The 21,882-nt window shown below is 42.8% G+C and overlaps 1 protein-coding gene and 1 long non-coding RNA gene across 9 annotated transcripts in view; one reads left to right on the forward strand and one right to left on the reverse strand.

The window, feature by feature from the left end:
• Positions 1-21,882, forward strand: part of CREB5 (cAMP responsive element binding protein 5) — a 495,995-nt gene that overhangs the window by 75,397 nt on the left and 398,716 nt on the right. For 4 of the 7 annotated variants that reach the window (XM_019825627.3, XM_045052535.1, XM_045052537.1 and 1 more), the window contains exon 1: positions 15,450-17,656. In XM_019825627.3, the coding sequence (XP_019681186.1) occupies positions 17,654-17,656 (3 nt within the window). In that variant the 5' untranslated portion in view covers positions 15,450-17,653. Of the gene's footprint in view, positions 1-3,098; positions 3,163-13,937; positions 14,049-15,449; positions 17,657-21,882 lie in introns of those variants that run through there. The other 3 variants (XM_045052533.1, XM_045052534.1, XM_006929280.5) reach the window with 2 other exon arrangements.
• On the reverse strand, positions 1,101-13,862 carry LOC109497507. 2 transcript variants are annotated; one of them, XR_006594312.1, is made up of 5 exons: positions 12,957-13,862; positions 10,823-10,891; positions 8,700-8,776; positions 7,158-7,257; positions 1,101-1,252 (listed from the first exon to the last, which is right to left on the reverse strand). It is a non-coding gene; the product is annotated as an uncharacterized LOC109497507 (long non-coding RNA). The 2 variants fall into 2 exon arrangements; XR_006594313.1 differs by having other exon boundaries at positions 8,700-8,919.

The raw sequence follows: 21,882 nt of genomic DNA on the forward strand, positions 1-21,882 counted from the left end.
TCCCCCGTTCATGCTCTGTCTCTCTCTGTCCCAAAAATAATAAATAAACGTTGAAAAAAAATTTAAAAAAGAGACTGTCAGAGTGGATAAAAGAGACAAGACCCATCCATATGTTGTCTACAAGAAATGTACTTTAAATGCAAAGACACATGTAGATTGAAAGTAAAGAGATGGCGAAAGATATACCATGCTAACATTAATCAAAAGAAAGCTGAGTAGCTCTATTTATTTCAGATAAATTCATCCTTAACATAAGTAACCTAGTCCTGTGGAGAGCCAAGTGTTCGTTAGATGCCCCTGCTTTATTCTCATATAATTCATATTAAGAGAAAATCCCGCATTTTTCAGCATTCAGCACAAACTTCACCCACATTTGACTCTGCGCCCACCATAATTCAGTGATAACGGCGTTCCTGTTGAGTGTTGGATCTGATTCGATGTCACCCAGGATAGAACAATGTTGCTTAAAACTTTGTCGTGAAAAGAAGCCTGTTTGCAAATTCGTCTTCTAACCCTTGCATTTCTGTTTATTTTTGTAAAGGAAGAGTAAAGAGATTGTACCATACTTTCCTATTTTGCTTTAGCACATCTGTCGGTCTTACGCCTTCTTTGAATTGGAGTGACTTTTTCTTTTTTTTTTAAATGTAACTTATTGTCAAGTTAGCTAACATACAGTGTATACAGTGTGCTCTTGGCTTCAGGAGTAGATTCCCGTGGTTCATCGCTTACATACAACACCCAGTGCTCATCCCAACAAGTGCCCTCCTCCATGCCCATCCCCCATTTTCCCCTCTGCTATGCACCCCCCATCCACCCTCAGTTTGTTCTCTCTATTTAAGAGTCTCTTAGGGTTGGCCTCCCTCTCTGTTTGAAACTGTTTTTCCCCCTTCCCTTCTCCCATGGTCCTCTGTTAAGTTTCTCAAATTGAGTTGGAGTGACTTTTATAAATTTGGAAGTCTTTTTTTTTTTTAATTTTTTTTTCAACGTTTTTTTATTTTATTTTTGGGACAGAGAGAGACAGAGCATGAACGGGGAAGGGGCAGAGAGAGAGGGAGACACAGAATCTGAAACAGGCTCCAGGCTCCGAGCTGCCAGCCTAGAGCCCGACGCGGGGCTCGAACTCACGGACCGCGAGATCATGACCTGGCTGAAGTCAGACGCTTAGCCGACTGCGCCACCCAGGCGCCCCTGGAAGTCTTCATCAAAATTATCTTCCACCCTACTTTGAAAGAATACGGCTTATTTCTCTTCCCTGAAAGAGGAAAAGAACTATTGTTACTTCCCGTAGAGGTTTTAGGGGGAAACCATTTGGAGGTTTTTAGATGAGATTCACTATATGCCTGAGAATGTTATCTAAATTTTCATTGGAAAAAGACCTATGTTAGGCTGTTCCCATGGAAGATGAAAACTGTTTTAAATGCTGCCTGTTAATTTTATCATACTCTTAGATTCTAAGATTCAACTAGCTTGGGGTACTTACCTACTCTCGAGGGGAACAAGCCCATTCCAAAGCAGGATATAGCCATTTCCATTAGTGGTCAAGGGCAGTTTCTCTCCACACTGGCTTTGCAATATGAACTTCCCTTTTACACAAGCTTCATTCAAGCGATATGATTTAGAGTGGTTGAGGATGGACATTTGTTAGGAACAAAGTAAAGGAAGAAAGAAAGACCCTGCCTTCTCAGTGATCTTCCTGATGTTTCTGTTTTCAATTTTCCTTCATGCTATAGCCTTGGTGCGTGTCAGGACAAGGTTGGTGTTAACCCAGGTTCCCCCCACCCTTTTCTTTTTCCGACTGGCTCTGTTGGGTAGCAAATATCTGACTTGCACTATTCTCCAGGTTGTAACAGGTTGGTCTGCATTGTGTACTACATGTCATGGGGTGTACTCCAATTACAGAGAACATCCTAAACAGGTCTCCATTTTGATAAAAGCATAAAATGCCTTTTCCCTAATGGGGCTAAGAATCTTAAGCCAAAGGAGGTATTCTGTGAAATGGTCTGAAAGGAGGGCAAGGAGTACCTTCCCCATTTTTTTTTTTTCCTGTAGCAACTCTAGGCAAATTCCTCAGAAATCAGATTGGCAAGGGCAAAGAAGGGGTGGGCTGGAACTCTGGAATTTGGGCTTGCTGAATGCATGCCATTCCCTTGCCACGTAGCCCAAATCGGTGCCAACTGCAGAAAATAAAGATCTAAGTCAGAAGTGCAGTGCAGGCACAAGGCAATCATCAGCTCAATTAAACCGGTTATTCCATAAATAACCTAGAAACAGCAGGATTGCCAAACAGTCTCCAGCCCCTGAAACATTTGCAAATGAGCATGACAACTGAGATGTTCTTTCTTTGCAGCCATATACTGTCACATTTTAATGATGGATTATAGACATGGGCTCTTGGCTGCAGAATGTAGCATACATGATTCTACACTTATTTTCTTTTAATCAGAAGATACAAAGGCTTATACATCTATGGCACTGTGCCCAAGAAAGAGTTAGGTAAAGCTCTAGAAAGAAGAACGTGGGAGAATGGGAATATATATATCTATATATCTATATATATATATTTATATATTGGAATATATATATATTTATATATTGGAATATATATTTATATATTTATATATTTATATATTTATATATACACCCCTCCACACACACGTGCACACACACACACACACACATACATACATACATACACACTTGCCCTTCTTTTTGGATGTGGGGCAGATATGCTTTTATTGTCCAAAGATACATTTTGTTTTCTTTTGTTTTATCAACATGTTGGGGATGTTGATAACAAAATATAAAACTGGCTGGTATAGCATATGTATCTAATTCTATAACATATACTAATTTATATCAGTGTCATTTAAAAATTACAAATTAACCATGTATTTTCATAGACTAGTAATATAATCTCTTGATGTCATAAATATGAGAGTAACATGTTATCTCCACAGTCATGATGTCAGGAAGATATTATTTAAGTATTTAATGGGATCAGAGGCTTAGTGCACAGGAAATATATATTTTTTCTATATGTTTCCCGTGTCTGTTTTACTTAGTTTAATCATTTTAATTGCAATTTCTTTTTGTTTTAGGACAGGACCATAACTCTTGGATGCTATTACTTCTTTTTCGTTTTGGCAAGTTGAAGAATACCAGGTAACTGTAAGAATGAAGAAACTGTAACTTCTGTATTCGTCTGCATTGTCCCTCTCTTGGTCTGTATCTGTCTCCTTTGGCTGCTTTCCCCCTTGTCCTCTTTATATTCTGGATTACTAAGCCTTTATTCACTTCACTTGTCTGTGAGTATAAAAAGAAGAAAAAATCTAGGTCTCTTTCTATTAAGACAGATGACTTTATAATACATTTTAAACACCCTGAAAATACACAGACTTTTTCTTAAGGTGTTTTGTTGTCGTACCTTGGATTGGAGTGTTAAATGATATGTGGAACCTGATTTCTCAAGAAGAATTTATTCTAAAACAGCAGTGTAATAAGTTTAAAATACAGAGAAAAAAAATCCAATATGTGGATTGGAAAAAAAATCCATAGCTCTGGTTTAGGTCCCATATGTGTGGATGTGTGACATCCATCAGTGGGATAAACAGCACCTGGTGGCTGATTTACAGAGTGGTATTCCTCCAAAAAGGCAGCCATTCACCCCCTGACAACTGAATGAGTGATGGCAGCTGTATTCCAGAAGGCTCAATTTGGGAAAGCAAAATTTAGGGTAGGGTGGGATCAACATAAAAAGATAAGGAGACGTAAGGATCCCATCTGTCTGGGTCTCTTGGGTTAGAGCCAGCCCCTAGAGGATACAGCGTCTCCCTCTTCTTCTAGACTGGGGGATATTGAAGATTTGCATTGAGGCGATCCATACATGCCACAGCTGCCCCTTGGTCAGTCCGTTTGGATTAGTGAATCAGGATAAAAATGGTTTCTGCTTTAAAAAGCAAACAACAAACAAACAAACAAACTGATTCATCAGCCTGACACAATACCTTGGCCTTCATGTTTAACAATTAGAACTACCACAGGCAAGTTCAGGAATGGTAAGTCAGCAATGCTAAGGCTTGACTGGTGCCCTGACAGTCCCACCTTTGCCACAAAACCTCCCATTATTCTGGAAGTATTCTATGGCTGCTCTTCCTGTACCACACAAGGCCCTACTCATGAAAAGAAAGCACTAAAACCTGACTTTAATTCGGATGCACAATGAAAGAGAAAATGGGAGAGCCATTCAAAGCAGTAGATCCTGAAATTTAACTCTTGAGCTTTAGCCTCAGGCTTCATGAGCTCAAATCTCAGTTCCAGCGGGAGAGGAAATGTGGAGTCACTGCTTAGTGGGTACAGAGTTTCTGTTTGAGATGGTGAAAGCATTCTGGAATACATAATGGGTGGTGATCATTACACAGCAGTATGGAGTACTTAATGCTACCAAATTGTTACTTCGAAATGGCTAAAAAGGTGAATTTTACGTTACATATATTTACCACAATAAAAAAAATGAAGGTAAGAATTCCAGTGCTGCTTCTTACTAGCCATATTGGCGAGTCACTGTACCTTTAATTCTGTTCCTTCGGCTGTAGAGTATACGAGGAGGGTAATAATGATACTAGCCACTTCACAGCATTGTCCTCATTGAATGAGATACATGGGACAGACATACTGATTCAGAATAATCAAGATTAGCTGTGGTTGTGATGATTTACGAAGGTGAATTCTGTGGTTAATATCCCTTACGTTTGTTGTGCGGTCCTCCATTCGTAGAACTCTTCATAGAAGTCACCAATTTCAGTTTTGCCTACAAGATAGACTCATCTTTTTGATATCTCGTGTCAGACTTTAATTGCTCTAAAAGATGCACCCTATTGATCAGGGTATTGCAGGTTGGACAGTCCCTTGGGAGAGGGCTATCAAGCCCTTAAATGTAACAACATTTAAGACATGCACAGCCTGTGACCCTGCAGTGCCATTTCTATGAAAAGTAGTCACATATGTATGTACAAGTACCTGAACAGACGTCCACTGTGGTACTGACTATAAAAGCAACAAATTGGAAACTACGTCAATATCCATTCTGGTGACTTGATTAAACCCAAACAGTGGAATCTTATGTAACCATAAAAAAGGATGATGCCAAATTTGTAGGTCCACTACAAATCGTGCGGTGAAAAGAAAAGGCAGTCTGGGAACAGAATATACAGTTTGATCGTACTCATGCATTTTATGTTTAGATGTATAATATAATTTGCGGAAGGCTTTTCCTCAAACTTAATAGTGGGTATCTCTGGATGGGATTATAAGGAGGAATTTAGTTTCTGTGTTAAACACTTCTTTGTTACTTGGGGTCTTTACAAGCATGTATTACTTTTATAATCTGCAGAAACAATAAAAATGTTTCCATTAAAAAATGAGAGATCAGGGGCGCCTGGGTGGCGCAGTTGGTTAAGCGTCCGACTTCAGCCAGGTCACGATCTCGCGGTCCGGGAGTTCGAGCCCCGCGTCGGGCTCTGGGCTGATGGCTCGGAGCCTGGAGCCTGTTTCCGATTCTGTGTCTCCCTCTCTCTCTGCCCCTCCCCCGCTCATGCTCTGTCTCTCTCTGTCCCAAAAATAAATAAACGTTGAAAAAAAAATTAAAAAAAAAAAAGAGAGATCATAAAGGGTCTCTGGCTATGGAGAAGAGCAAGCCGTTGTATTTCTCAAGGTGTTATCCTAACTTAAACCGTATATTTATGTAGCATCATCCAGATCTGAGTCCATAAAAGGGAAATGGATGAATGACTATTGCAATGAAAGAAAGAAATAGGATTCCAGCAGTCTTAAGTATCTTTGCATCTGTCTTCTTCTAGCAAATTCAGTCAGTGTTTTGAGTATCCCTCCAGCCTACATACCAGTAACCTCCACCTTCTCTGCCTCTGCTGATTTGTCTTATCAGTGAGGCTGAAGTCAAAACTATGTTCGTAATACGCTCACGGGAAGTGCTCTGGGCAGCTGCTGTGCTCCAGACCACAGTCCCCCCAACACAAGCAGGGCCACGGAATGCCTGGATTACCAATCACAGCCAAGATCTTGCTATGGCACAGTCCTCTGCTCATCATCTAATAGGTCTACTGCTTCCCTCCACAAACACAGGACTATAGAGGGATACAACTCCCAACAAAATGATCACTGAGAGACACAGCAGAGACCTTTGCCTCTATATATACATATATATAGATGGCTTGACCATCTATATATAGATGGCGCACACACACACACACACACACACGGGTGGGCTGCTCAACAAAACGATAAAATGTTAATGCAGAGGCAGTGAAAGGAGAGATGGAGTGGATTCTGGGGTCAGAACTAGGTTTGGAACCCAGCTGCCTTATCTAGTAACTGTGTGACCTTGGTGAAATTACTTAGCCTCTCTGAGCTTCAATATTCCCATCAATAAAACAGGAGTAACAACATCTTCCACCCCGAGTTGTTAGGATTAAACGAGATAAAATATATAATGGGTTTGAACCAGAGGTGGTGCACACAGATAATAGGGTTCTTTCCTTCTTCTCAGACTTTGGCATAGCATTAAATAGCCATGGCAGTCTTGAAAATAGATGTGTGTTTTTTTTTTTCCTCCAAACAGCACAATGTCCCAGTGTACTGTTTGTACTGCATTCTCTTTAAGCGTCAAGTAAGGGCACTGTTGTGAAAGCTATAGACAGAATATTTTAAAATCAGGCTGGGGGAGGAGAATGGAGGGAGGAATACGGACGCTTTATGTTTTCTAACTCTTTCAGTGGATCATTTCCATGGTTCAAATGGGCCTGAGAGTAACTTTCCAGGTGTTAAATATTCTAGATCATGTAAGAATGAGGAGGAACCGCTGATCAATTAGGTTTAAAAGCTACTGAAATTCTCAAGAATCATTTAAATAAGGTACTTAGGAATGCCCCTAAAGAGACGAGAGTAACCTTCCACGTCAGCAGGTACACGAGTTAAACATGTGGTTAACGATGATATAAAAAGAGGTGGTATGTGAAGTATCAGTTCATGTGAGGTGACGCTCAATATTAATTTATGGGATATCAATAATGTTTTAGTCTAAATGAACCTTCCGTATATATAAAACACTCCTAATTATTGTAAAACCGTTACTTTCCACTTACCATTGATCTTGAGGAAATGACTAAAATTTTGGAGTGTGCTGACACAGCACTGTTATTCCGGGTCATTATTCAGAGCAGGTGTCAATCTCTTTCACTTAATCTCAAGGCAGAAAAAAAAAAAAAAAAAAAAAGAGTAGTTTTTCATTTAATCAAGTCTCGCAAAAGAAAAAAAAAAGAATGGAACACATTAAGATAAGTGTAACTTTTATAGGGATGTTAACACTCTAATACTCTTTTGGGATAGGTGAAGCTTTTGATTTTCAGCCAGGTTCAAAAGAAAACATTAACTTTTTATAAGGTGGTGGATACAGTAATTCCCTATAGGAATAGGTCAAGCCATCAGCAACCGGTGACCTTTCAGCTGAGGTTCCCCAAGCTTGAGTCAAGTGACCAGGCTGTCCTTGTTAAACAACATCTCAGAGTTGGTATGCACCCTCACGTCCAGTGCAAGAGTGTGGCACTTTCAAGCTATACCTGCTGCAATTTTAAGAAATTATTTTAGAAAATCTAAACCACACAAGAGTTAATATAATTACAACTGCCGGTGTAAATAGCAGGCGTAGGTCAAGACTAGAAGGGAAGATTCTGATCATTTCAACTAGAACATCAGCTTGTAGAAAACTGCTCTGCTGTGCACAAGCTCAGGGCAGATTTGCTCATGTAACTGTACCTTCTTCAAATACAAGTGGCTTATACTGAGGCCCTTAATTTGAGGACTAATTGGATTGCTTCTTCCATTTTCATCCAAAGAACTTCAGTATTACAGCTTCCATGCAATTTTACGTAACATTTACTGAGCACATTCTAAATGCTACATAGTGCTAAGCACTTGACCTAGATTATTTTATTAAAATCTCCCCAACACCTTATCAGGCATGACCGCATCTAACATTGTTTTCAGTAATTATGGCGTACCAGGCATTGCTTTAGGCACTTTACATATATTAACTCATTCAATCCTTGTAAAATCCTGGGAGGTGTCTTAGCTCCATTTTACAGATGAAGAATCTAAAGTTCAGAGAGGTTAAAAGACTGGCCACGGTCACACACTCAATAAGTGACAAAGCTGAGGCTGTTAGACCTCTTGCTCTGCTTGCCTTTGCTCTCAGCAAAGTGAGCGTGGATCTGGGGGCACGATGGATCTCGTTAGTCTTTTGTCTGTAGTTGGAGCTGGCTACAGAATTCTTGGACTCAGGGCTAACGAAACATGCAAGGCCCCTTGTTCAAAAGACGAGGAAGGTGTCATTAAAGATATTAAATAGGAAGATTTGCCTTGCTTTCATAGCTTAGTCTCTCGACATGTCTTGGTGTTTTTAATTTGCCATTTAACGTGTCATTCTAAGTAACACAGAATTTAAATATTCAATGATGAGCATTCATTTTACCATTAATTTTTATATTGTGCAATGCCAGTATAAGTGTAACTATAAGTTAACTTGTGTGTGGAATCACTGAATTCACACAAGTTGTATTTCGTGGCTCCTATATGCATATGTTTTGTTCGTACCAGACAAGCGGAAACACTGCACAAAATGAACTCACCTGTCTTTATTTCAGTTCTAGATGTGCACACATTCTGCCAGAACTCTGCCTTCTGTTTACTCACGAGTAGGGAAAGACTGAAAGGAAAAGGAAGTGAGGGCTACCCCATCTTCAGTGTCATTTGCAGTGTGTGTGATTGGTTGGCCAGCCCATCGATGTAACCTGAGTAAGACAGGTTTTCTTATTCCTTTGTTCTTCGGATGCCATGGTCTTTTCTCCCCTGTGTTCCAAGAAACTTCTGGTTTGAAAGGAAAGCATGGCTTCTCTCCCATCCCACTCAACCTTAGACGAAACAAGCTTACTTCGCACTCACTTCCGGTCTCACTGACCACAGAAGCAGCATCAGGAACACTACATGCAAATAAGGTGGGAGGGAACAGCTGGCACACTGCAGAATCTCTGCATCTACCCATGCTCCGTGCCCCATCAGGCTTCCAGCACGTGCTGGGATTGGTACCAGTGATCTGGGTGTCTCTCCCACCTCGGCCATGCTCTAGACGTGCAATCCTGGGCAAGTTATTCACTGCTCTAAGACTATCTTCACAAAACGAGAATGGTATCAAACACCTCATAGGGTTATTTTGAGGAATAACTGAAAGGATACACATAAAAGACTTAGCCTAGGGCATGGCACGTAGTAAATGCTTCGGAAATGTTAGCTAGCCACGTTGTGGTTGTTGCTGTCTTCTGGATGCATTTTGCAGTTCCACTTGTTTGAAAATCTTTATCCCTTCAAATAAGATAATGGAGAAACCTGGTGAAGATTCATCTTAGAAGAGAGAGAAACTTCCGGTGTAGCACAGCTAGGGGTTTAACTACAAACCTAGCATCCTTTTCACTACCACTGTTAACTTCAGTTAAGAAAAGCCTTGAATGAAAAAATAAATGGAAAAGGTACCTCTCAATGGATACTTGTGGAAGGGATGAGGAGAAGCCTTCTCTAGAAGTATATGTGTCTTTATGGGAAGCAGCTAGAGGACTGATCTTAAATATATGATCCCTGGGTCATAAACATATATATATATATATGTATATGTATATGTATATGTATATGTATATGTATATGTATATGTATATGTATATGTATATGTATATATACACACACACATATACACACACACATATATATGAATATATACATATATATATACACGCACACACATATATGAATATATATGTGTGTGTGTGTATATATTTAGTGTTGCGGGCAGCAGACTCTTCAGTTCCTTCCCCAGCTTTCTCCTGGGTCACTGGCCATCTATGAATTTACTAAACCAGAGTCACTCAAAGTGGGGTCGCCAAGCACTTGCATCAGAATCACAAATGCAGAATCCTGAGCTCAGTGCCAGAGCTTTGAACTGAAATCCCTGGGGGAAGTCTGACCCCAAAAAATTGCCTAACAAGTTGCCCAAGTGCTTCTTATGTTGCTAGGTTTGATAACTTCTGTGGGAGCCTAGAAACTGGGAAGCAGGAGACCTTTTTCTTTTTTTAATCCCCAGCACCTGGTAGACCTGCCACCCTTTGTTGAATGTTGGAGAAATGACAGAATCCAAAGCACCAGGCTAAAGGATTCTTCCTCATCTGAGGACCCTTGGGATGGTTCTATTCAGGCCTAATATTCAGTAGGTAAGCACTGGTAAGGCTGTAAATATATTAAAATATGAAAATTCTTCCATAGGGGTTAGTAATTACCCACTACTCTAGGCTCTGTGCTATCCCACTGGCCCAAGGCTCCCTTGGACTGCCCTCTGGCCCACTAACTAAAGGGTTAACCCTTTGTCTAGCATGGGGTCTCATCTATTCTCACTGGCCAATAAAGGTGCCAGTCAGCCCCTCATAGGTGTAACCAGCGTGATACCTTACCAGTGGGCTTGTGCCCTGCATGTGCCCCTACCCTTTCGGGGGGGGGGTGGGATTGGGAAGGAGGACCTTGGGTGGGTGGTACCCCAGGCAGTTTACTTCGACTCTGTTATCAAGATCCCCATCTCCATGTGTCCGTGAGGCCATAATGGATGGAGTCCCAGTGGGTGAGATGAGATTCCTGGAGGTGAGAATTTTCCAGAAGTAGAATTTTCCTACTGGAAAATTCTCAGGTTATGGCCACCACCAGCCAAAGTACCTACCCCTAGAGATGCTCTTCATGGCTGCTTCTGGGAACTTCCGTTTCCATGGGACTTCGGCTCTGAGGGATCCTGGAGGAGAGCAGGTGAATATGAGCCATACAGGAATTTGAGTCTACAAACATGGGGGCTCTATGGGTATGATTTGACAGATGAGAGCCTCTTTCGTACAGATGGCGCATACAGAGGTTAGTGTTGGGGTTGGGAGAAATATGGAGAAACAGGTTCTCTTTTCATTTATTTGCCCAACTTTGTTAAAATCACCAAATGCCCTACTATCACGACATCAGCCACATTACTTTCATTAATACAAAATGAGAATGAGGACAAATACTTATATAGTATTTGTCCTGTGCCAAGCACGGCTCTTCACTTATTTGAGTTCCTAGAATTATCACCTTATTACGTAGATGAGGAATTGGAGACCCAGAGGTTAGTTAAACCTCAAGTAGCAAAGCCATGGTTTGAACTCAGGCAGCCTGACATTAGAGACCAAAGTCAGAGACACTATGTCTCTTCCTTAATTTACATTCAAAAAGTTTGTGTGCATGACTTAGATGGCAACAAAGATTTGAGATATATATACATACCCTATAATACAATGGATAGGTATTTTGAATGAAATTGCTATCAGTTCAGCAGATGCTATGTTCACCATGAACAATATTATGAACAATATTGCTGATATTATGAGAAATTCTCTACCTACTGAGACCCAATATAGCCTAATGATTATCAAGGTATTGGGGAAGTTATTGGAAAAGCTACCTGCGTATTCCTTTGTCAATCATGGCTCAGACGGGAGCATTGTTTACCTAGTGGAAGCATGTCGAACATGCAAGACCAGCAACCATTGTTAAAAATGAACAAATGATTTGGATAGTATTAGAAATTGATGAACTACTTGCATTAAAACTCATATGTATACGTGTGTGTGTGTGTGTGTGTGTGTGTGTGTATAGAGAGAGAGAGAGAGAGAGAGAATATATATATAGAGAATACTGAGAATTAAATGTGTTAAATTTATACGTTGATTAACTGCTTACAGGGGTTTAAGTATTTTATCACTTCATTTTTGCTTATTCAGTTCTCCATTTTATTCCTTTGGTCAACGGGGAAAAAAGATTAGCTCTCTGACTGAGCTCTGATATATTAAGCTTTTCAAGCTTTGGTCTCAGGTTTGTTCCTTGTTTGGCTCACACTTCTTTGCTAGAGAAGTAGGTAGACTACCTGCTTTGGGTGGAAAAGGCTATCCTCATTATTGAGTGGGAAGGTGGGCAAGAAGGCTGTTCCTCAGTAGGCTATTTCTTTCTTCTGTAAACCCAGTGAATTAAGCTGTCATATTTAAACTTTTATTGGTGAAGATTTCAAGTTAGGACTAGAGCCCTTCTTTTGCAGTTCCTTTGGGGTTACATGTGGAAAAGAACAAATAGAAAACTCAGTGATGAACTTTGAATAAGGCTGTAAGAAACAAAGAGTCGCCAGTCCCTGTGGTCTCAAGGAACACTGAAGGGCAGGGAGTTGTTTAAACACTTAAAAGCAGAAAGGAAATACAGACTCTTCGATTTAGGATACCAAAACCAGCTCAGAAAGTACTATGTGATGATCCGGGCAAAGCATTACAGTTTCTAGCCAGTCCAGTCATGATTCTCTGGCAAACTGCACAGTCATGGTTATGATGCACTGGGATAAGAGGTGCTATATAAATGTTAGATGTTACATAAATGTCAGAAATGATTATTGTTTGTTAATGGGGGCTAAACTGTTCCTAAGCAAAACTCTGACTCCCAGCCAACACGTCCGTAGCAGAGATTCTAACTACCAAATAACCCATGAGAACGGAATGCTCCCATCCTGGTTCTAGAAGGGAGCCCAGCTGGGATCTGGGGTTTGAAAACAGGGGTTGTGGTGCCACTACTTACCCAAGTAACTTCGGGCCAGGTACCTAGCTTCCTGGAGCCTGCCTTAGCTCACCTGTAAAATGGGGGATAAGAACACCTGTCCTACTTCTGCTTCCTGTGCTCAGTCCTTGTGAGAAGCAGGGGCGTTCGCATGGGTGCGAGTGCTTTGTGAAGGTGAGCCCCTGCAAGGATGACAGTGGTCATCTAGGATCGCTGGAATTTAGCCTATACCTTACCTTTGAGTCCTAGTCACAAGGAGAAATCCGAATGGAAATTAAGCTGGAGATGGGGATGGTGACTGGCCACTGCTGAAAACGTCAGGCTCCCTCCCTCAACGGAGCTGTCAGGAAGATACTGCAGACCAGACGCCCGGATCCTGCATTCTGGCTCCGGCTCTGCCACTTGCCAGCCTGTGAGCTTGGGCGAGTTACAGAGGAGGCTCTGGAAGTGTTCGCCAAGGGCCCTTCCGGCTCTGACGTTGAGTCTAAATCAGGCTCATCACTTGGCTCTAGCTGTGATTCACCTTTAGCCTCCTGGAGAAACTATCTCCCCTCCAGCTTCTCAGACACACGAAGCAGGGGGCTTGGAAAGGGTGGGGGCTGTGTATTCCTTGTGAGGGTGCACAGTAAAGAAGTTATTCCCTTGGAGGTGAGGCGGCGTAGGGGATGGTGAAAAGGGGTGCCGAGTGAGTGTTCTGGGAAGCCAGGATTCAGGGAACACTCTAATGAGGTCACGACTGTCGCAGGCAAAAAGGAGGTGGACATCTGCTGGTGGGGGAAGGGGGCAGCGTTCTGCATTTGTGTTTGTAGAAAGTCTCTTCCCCGCACCCTTTGGCACCCCCTCAGCCCCCCACCCCCCTGTCCCATCCCCACATCTTTCAAACGCTACCAGGCCCTCCTTGGAGAGCCTGTGTCCGTGCCTCCTCCGTGGTCCTGTCTGAAACCGTGAGGATTGTTTCCAAGCTGACTCACACCACTAATGTCAGGGAGCCGTGTCACACGGCGCTGGGCTCTGCAAGCTGTTGCTTGCGCGGTCGCCGCCGCGGCCGCCGCTCCCCGGCGGGTGCACCAGGGTCCGCTCTTGGGGGGGCGGGGGGGGGAGGGCGGGGGCGAGGCGGGGCCGGGGCGGGGCCCACCCCCTTGGCGCGCCGGCCCCGCCCCTCCTCTCCCTCCCCCGCGGACCGCAATGATTTAGAAGTTCAGGAATCCCACGTGACGTCACCGGGGGGGTGATGTAATGCACTCTAAATAGAATGTATTGTAATCTTTGCTCAGTCCAACGTGGTCCCTTCACCCGGGCTCCGCTCTTGCCTTCTCCACACTTGTTTGGTAAGTTCCTAAAAATACGGCTCGGCCACTTCTGGGGCTTTTGCATTTAGCTACTTTTGTTGCACTTGCCGCGGGAGCCATCTCGGGAGCGTACTTGGTTTGCAGGGGTTGGTTCTCGGCAGCAGCCGCGAGATTACTTGGTCCAGTGGGCAGGTCACAGGGCAAGGCGTAGGGAAGATGCGATGCATTTTTTTTTTTTTTTTGGAGGGTGATCTGTGTTTGTAAACACTTTGGCGGACCAGAGGGAAGTCCGGCCCCAAATGCTGGTGGACTGTGGAATTCTGTTGTGTCCTGAGGCCACCCCAGAGACCCCACGCCGTGTCGGTTCTGGAGCGCGTCTCAGTGGCCGCCGCGCCGTGCGACTGGAGGGATGCTAACGTGGAGCGAGCGCCGTGTCTTCCCCGGCGTGGTGCGTGTGTGGGAACGCGCGTGTGTTTCCCTGACACGGGGAACAGTTATGAATCGGGGGTGTGTGTTTGCCTCCAGAGACCTGGCAAGGTGCGGAACCCTCCAGAAGTGCGGTCGAGCGGAGGCAGCGGCGGTGGCAGCGGAGACGGCGAGCCAGGAACCTCCCCCCGCGTCCCCAACTTCCCGGTGATGCGGCGGAACCCCCGGAGAAAGTTTGCAAACTTCCAGCGGGCGCGGCGAGGACGCCGGGTCACCTAGGGGGCGGGCGGGCGCGCGGGGCGCTCGCTCCCTCCCGGTGCCGAGCCTGCTGCTGCCACCTCTCCCGCAGGGCGGCCCGCCGCAGCTGGTGGGCGCGCGCGCCCGGGGAGGGGACGTGGCCCTTGAAGGGCACTTGGCTTTCGCCCCAGGCGCGGAAGGCTCGAGAGTGGCGCGGCTCTGTTCGCTTTCACTCCTGCAGTCGTCTCCTGCCTCCGTCCGGTTCTCGCTGGCATCATTACCTCTTCCCCGCCGCTGCCCCAAATGACAGCTCCGGGTTTTGCCGCGGCAGCGCGGTGGCAGTTCCCGGGACCCGGCGGCGGAGCCTTCCTCTCCTGCAGATTTCTCCACGCAACCACTTAAACTTTTCATGAAGTTCTTAGAGGGGCAAAGAGGCGCGAAGGAACCAAGGACACGTTTTCTCCCGGCAGCTGCATCGCGCTTCTTCTTTGCCATAGAATTACTTCCTGGGGGAGGGAGTATCCGGTAGATAAAGCCCCAGACCTTGTCCACCCCGTCCCCAACTTTCCCTGAACGGGTGCCACCCCCCACTTGATGCTCATTCAAGGCCAGGAACTGGAGTGGGTTGCTTGTAGGTGGCGTTGTCAGAGTCCTCAGAGTGTGTGCGATTTTTATTTTTCCCTCCCTCTCTGACATGTGTCAAGGAATAAAGGCTGGATACAGGTCCATTACGTCATTCTGCAGGCCAGTAAGTGTTTGATTAACAGCTTCAGATACTCAAGAGTTCGGGGTTTAGAAATGCTGACAAAGCAACTCTGCTTTTCCAACCCCCCCCCCCCACCTCCCCCAGCAGACTCGTACAGTCGCCCATTCCCTGGGCATCTTTATTGCCCTCTCCTCCGGTACCCCTCCTTCTCTGCCCCCTCCCCCGCCCACACCGTTATCACTCTGGCTCCGCCTCTGCCTTCTACTGCTTTCCCCGGGGCGATCACTGTCCCCAGAGTGCGGTAAGAGCTTCTGGGGTCTGAAGGGAGCACAGTACCTGATCGCCGCACACGCAATCTGCCCCTTTCTGTTATTTAAGGAAGGCACCAGCGAGCCCTCTTCCCCAAGGCGCAACTGCTCTGTCCTGATAGAAAAGGCATCTCAAGAAATGTTTAGAGTCGTTAGGATAATACTACGTCCCTGTGGTGACTTAGGAAAACCACACACTCACTGCAAATAAAGTACTTAATTTTACGTAGCGCCTTCCTCCAACCGTTTAGCGGAAGAGGGAAGGCCAAGAAGTGAGGGTGCTGACTAAATCAAATTTAGCTGAACGAATCAAGAGTTAAACGTTTCGTTTACAAAGCGAGGGAATGTGAGTCACTGAACCCGAAGTACCTCACAATAAACTGGTGGATGCTTTTCTTTCTCTTAACCTTAAGTTTCTATATTTGAAGAGGAAATCTAAATACATAAGTCACTGAATTGAGTCAGAATCTTAGTATCTGGCAGTTGAAGTGAAAACACTGCGTGTGACGCGTTTAAGGGATAAAAGTAAAAAGAACTGGTGGTGGGGGAGGGTGTGTGTGTGTGTGTGTGTGTGTGTGTGTGTGTGTGTGTAAGCAGCAGAAATCAAATAAAAAGACCTCCTGACAGAGTTTTGGATTGAGCGGCGCAGAGGATCTGGGTGCTCTCTGATTTGAAGTTGGCGGAAGCTAAATTGAGGAACATTTATATTCCGAGTATGTGGGAATTTCTTGAAGAACACACATGTTTTATTATAATCAGATCTACTTTCTTCAAGCAGCCATGCTGCGGGGAAGGCAGTTGTGAAACTTGTGTCTGGGGTCTAATTGACATCCTTCCCCAAGTTTGCGGCCGTATTTATTATTTATTCACCTCTAGAGATGAAATAGTATAACCCCGGCAGAATACATGTGCATCTAAAATGTGAAACTTCTTGTTTGTGATGTATAGACCTCAAGGAAAAAATGGCCCGGTCACCAGCACTGGAGAGTGTGATTAATGATCAGTGATTTAGTGATCAGTGATTAGTGGTTTTATTCAAACTGTTACCTCTGACCAGAAGCACACATCAGAGGATTAACAGGCTCTTTAGATAAATGCTCATTAGTGGAAGGGGAAAAGCAAAGATAATAGGCATGCACCCAGGGACAACTTTCGAAGAAAATCATTCCCCGTCTTCAGAATAATAAGCTCTATTAACAGAAAGCCCTTTTAATTTAAAACTTGCTTTTATCTTGTAAATCAAAGTTAGATGTAAAAGTTTGTAGTGCCATTATAACCTAAATTTTCCCATATCCACTCGATGTGGATTATCTCAGTAGCGATATTTTTTTTTTATTTAAATAAACAATTGGACCTTCAGAGCAGCTGAACCCTGACAAGTTCTTAACTCCCAGGGTTTGAAGGTGTCCGTCCCCCCTTCTAGAATGGAGACTGCAACTTGCTAGCTAGATGGCGCACTGTTATTTGGTGTTGTGTGCGGTGGAGTGCAGGAGTCGCAAGGAGCAAGTAGCTGCTTGCGAGGGGTTCTTCCACACTTCCAACAAAGTTGATTCTGTGTAGGCTTGGAGGCTAGACAGTTCTACAAGTTTTTAGTCACATTTTCCATGTCAGTCAAATCGGGGGAGTTCAAGGCTACTGGAAAAATTAGTCTCATTACTAAAAGAAACTTAGCGAACGAGGGAGGAAAGGAGGTACCGGAGGCCAGGAGGTACCCCTGGATTGCAGAAGTGATTGTAAAATAGCAGACCTGCTCCTCCTCCTCCTCCTCCTCCTCCTCCTCTTCTTCTTCTTTTTGACTAAGAGCTAGTTTCACAATCTGTGGTCTGATATTCTGAGGCAAATCCTCAAAGCTTTATTTTCTTCCTAATCTTGCTGGTGAAAAAGAAGTTACTAGAAAGAAAGGAAGGAAAAAAACCTGATTTGGTGACTGCAGGAAGCAACACGTTGCTGATTTTATTCTACAGATAATGGTAAGATGATGTTTCTTATGCTTATGAAGCAGAAAGGAACTTTGCAGTTGGTTAAATGAGGCCGGTCCTGTATCTTCATAGATGAAATGCAGAAATGGAATTCTTACTTCACACTGAATTTTAATATTGCCTTTGTCAGTTTCCTGGGACTTGGTATAGCATTTTGTGTGGAAGGTGTGTGTGTGTGTGTGTGCGTGCGTGTGCATGTGTGTGTGTGTGTGTGAATAAGACCATTATTTCCCGGGTAAAATAATGTTCATGAGCATGTGAACTGCAGTAGGTTCTAACTGCTATGAAGCATGTTAAATAATGTGTCAGGTAAAAATTCCTTTTTCCATGGGCCTTCATGAATCACTTTAATAAGTACTTAAGTTTTAATAAGGAAGGCGTTTTTAAAAAAGAAACCTAAAAATGGAAATAAAACAACAAAAAAAACCAGTTCCCACATACAAACCTAGATACGTATTCCCTTTGAAATAGGATGCTGTTGATTGAATATCAGCTATTACGCTATTACTTTAGTTTTAAAACTTAAAAAGAAAATAATAGAACTCGCTTGCGCTTCCCTGTAAATGTCCTCATTTTCCTTTGCTTGTAGCATTTCATATAAACCTGTTATTTTAAAATCCTAACTGATGCGTAACAACTTGTATTTTTCAACTTGACTGAGGATAAGCATGTTTGCTCAATTGATATATCTTCAAGCTGTTTCTGAATGTAAATTGCTGATATCCATAAACTGCCTGTCAATAAGAAGTCAGTTGTGACCCTATATAGTTTCTACATAAGTAGAGAGTTTATTAGAACGTTCCCATAAAAGCATGGAAACTCCTCTGTGACATTGCAGCTTTTATTTGAATAGGAGGTTAATTGAATGGTAGTTTGCCAGAGAGACTTTTCCTGTATAGCTTTTCAATTACAGTAGATTGAAGATTTTCATACAACTAACTGTCAGGTTCCCACACCTGCAGATTCAAAACCAATTAATCATGGACTTTCCTTGCTATTTGTACCAATGTCAAGTTCCTGGTCTCCTGATTTCTTACTAATTTGCCTTTTAGCAACGGTACATCACTGTCCTATAGTATTTCCTTCGCATTGGAGTTAATTTCTTATTAAGCTGAAAATTGTTCTGTGGGAAGGTGATGTTTGCTGTATCCTCAAGACGTGAACTTTGTAGTTGGTTTTCTTCTGCTTGCGTGGTTAGATTAAAATTGGGGATCTGAGTGGACTTATTATGTTTGTCATCTTTTTTTCTCCTTCTTCACTTCAAAGCAGTGCTGTTAGTCACAAAATTAATGTGATCATGGCTGGTGTTTCCCATCTATACGCTTCTTTTGCTTCTTACAAATTGGATTTCTACAGCAATTTAAGATCCTTTTTTAGAGGCAGCTTTCTTGGATGAAGATGGAACAATGATCTCAGTCAATTCATTATCTTGTCCAGTTTGACTACCAGCTGTATTATGGGAATCTACCAATGCTTTTTATAAATTAGTGTTTAAAAATTTAAATCTAGTACTATCTCTCTGAATGCTATTTAAGAACATTATGCAGTTGAGATAAGGTAATAAACTGGGAGGCAATAGCCTTAAACATTTAAGTGTGAGAAAGAAGCACTATTGGATATGCTAAGCAGACTTAAAGAACCTTTGTGTATCGCTATTTGTAAACTAAATAAGCTATCTGCTTTGTGACATTGCTTTAAATAGAAACTCTGACACTTTAAAAGTGACATCATGTTTAATGTTTTCCCTAAAAAGTTCTTGCACTTTATAATTAGGAAAAGATCGGCAATTCGTGATTTTGAGGATCCATTAGTATTCCATTGTTGGGAATCCCAAATCATGGATTTAACATAAGAGAAAAAGAGAGAGAGAGGGCTTTTATAAATTTTCAGGTAGTGATAACCGTATGCCAGAAACGAGAGTAAAGTTTTTGAAGCTCATCTTGAGGCTCTGGGACTTTCAGAATAAAATTTAGAAAGTTTGGGTAAATGTCTGAATGCATGCTATTTTGGCATTCTTGTGTTTCTTTCCTTGAAGCTCACACTGTTGCTTCTTTCTGTGTTCTGAGAAATTGATCAGAATCGACTTAACACTTTAAAAACACATATTGTAGTCGCTTCCTTCTCTTTCTTCAAGGTTTACATTTCTAATCTCCACCCAAAAATGAACCAGGATTGAAAACTACCATGTTGGCATTTGGCTTGAACTAACCTTGGAGAGTAAGAATGCCTTCTGGACCAAGGATGCTGATGGTGAGATAGAAAGGCTTGTTGTGGCGTATAGAGAGCTGGAGCTGGGGAGGCCTTCTCACTGACAGACCAACCTCATCACTCCTCTCCTCGGGGGAGAACCTAAGGCCTGGTCCCTGGGCTCACCGAAGCCCAGAGCTCGAGAGTACCAAACCGAGCCTACGAGCAGAGTCCCTGCCTCCGGGCCGAGTTCTCTTTCCATGAGCCAGGCCGCCATAAATACCCTGGTCATGAATGAAACATTACCTATGGCTTTGGATACTGTGCTCTTTTTAAGCCTTTTGATCCGTAACCTTTCAAAGACAACTTTTTTTTTTTTATCAGATATTTTGAATGAATGCCCTGACTGTAAAAACTGTAGTTTCTATCCTGTTTATTCTGATAGATCTGTAACGTTCATTTTTTTTTCACATTGACCTCCTTATTGGAAAACCATTCTTCTCATTTCACCGTTATTATTAGACATGCCCTGTTAAACTGTACCCTCCCGATTTGATTTGAGACTAAAAACCAGGCAGAACTTAAAGATGGTCCAAAAGACCATTTTAGAATAAGGCAGTCACTTTTGTCACTTCCTTTTTTCCTTTATCACCTTTGAAGAAGGGATCCGAGCAATTATTTAAAGTTAAATAATCTTTCTTTCTGTCGAATAGAGCCACGAGTGCTATTTTCATTCTGGAAGATGTACTTTTGCCCAGAACCTCTCTCTAATATATTATCTTTCCAGGTTGGTATATACGAGAGTACTTGGAGGTGAATATTACATCAGAAGTGAGTTGCGTCTAGAAGTATAGGAGAGTACTTGGAGGTGAATATTACATCAGAAGTGAGTTGCGTCTAGAAGTATACGAGAGTACTTGGAGGTGAATATTACATCAGAAGTGAGTTGCGTCTAGAAGTATAGGAGAGTACTTGGAGGTGAATATTACATCAGAAGTGAGTTGCGTCTAGAAGTATACGAGAGTACTTGGAGGTGAATATTACATCAGAAGTGAGTTGCGTCTAGAAGTATACGAGAGTACTTGGAGGTGAATATTACATCAGAAGTGAGTTGCGTCTAGAAGTATGCTCTTTGAGGTTTGACTGGCAAAACTTGACTAATCACAGCTAATAGAAATCACGCATGCAACATAGGGGGCTCCAGAGCACCACACATCTGATTTAAGATGACATTTAGGTTATGCTGTATTTAGGATGGGGAACAAGAATATCTCAATAGAAATCTTGAATGCATCCACTGTATGTGTTATTTGGCTTGACCCGTAGGTTTCCTTTCCAGCTCTTTGCATGAACACTTTATATCAGAATTCAGGTCTCTTTTATTCTTTTATTACACTGAGGAGCCCCTGTGTTGCATGATTCCTCAAATACAACACTTTTCAGCCAATTTTATGCAATTCTCTCTGCTGGCTTCCCAAGGGGGAAAACCACATGCAACAAAAAACATCTTTGTTTTTGCTTGAATTAGCTGATTATAAGAAGAAATACATTTAGCTCCATTTGCCAGGCCTGGTAGGGGCCTATCACTTTATCAAAACAAGATCTTCTTCTCTTAAGTAAGCGACGACGCTGTTTGGCCTCTGAATGACCAGGTACTGATCTGTGCACCAGAGGATAGAAGGCATTGAGGATCAAATCTGTTTCCACCAGGGTACCTAGGTATGCTGTGGCATACCATTATGAACAGCCTGATTTGCCTTCCTGCAATGACAGCCTTGTCCAGAAAAACACTGCCTTCTGGGAGGAAAGAGAATATGCTCAATTCTCAAACTGCTCACTTCTGAGCAGGGACTGCCGGCTGTGTTGAAGATGGCTTTCAGAATGCCGGTTATTTATTAAACTACCACATGGTAATGGTGAGACCTTCCCAAGCTAGAGCTCAACTATCTACATCTTAAAAGCCTTAATGGTCCATTCTCTGCATTTTTCTTATGCTAATGTTTTTCTAGATTTATTTTTGAGTATCCGTT

This window comes from Felis catus, chromosome A2 (genome assembly GCF_018350175.1).
Source record: "Felis catus isolate Fca126 chromosome A2, F.catus_Fca126_mat1.0, whole genome shotgun sequence".
NCBI lineage: Eukaryota > Metazoa > Chordata > Mammalia > Carnivora > Felidae > Felis > Felis catus.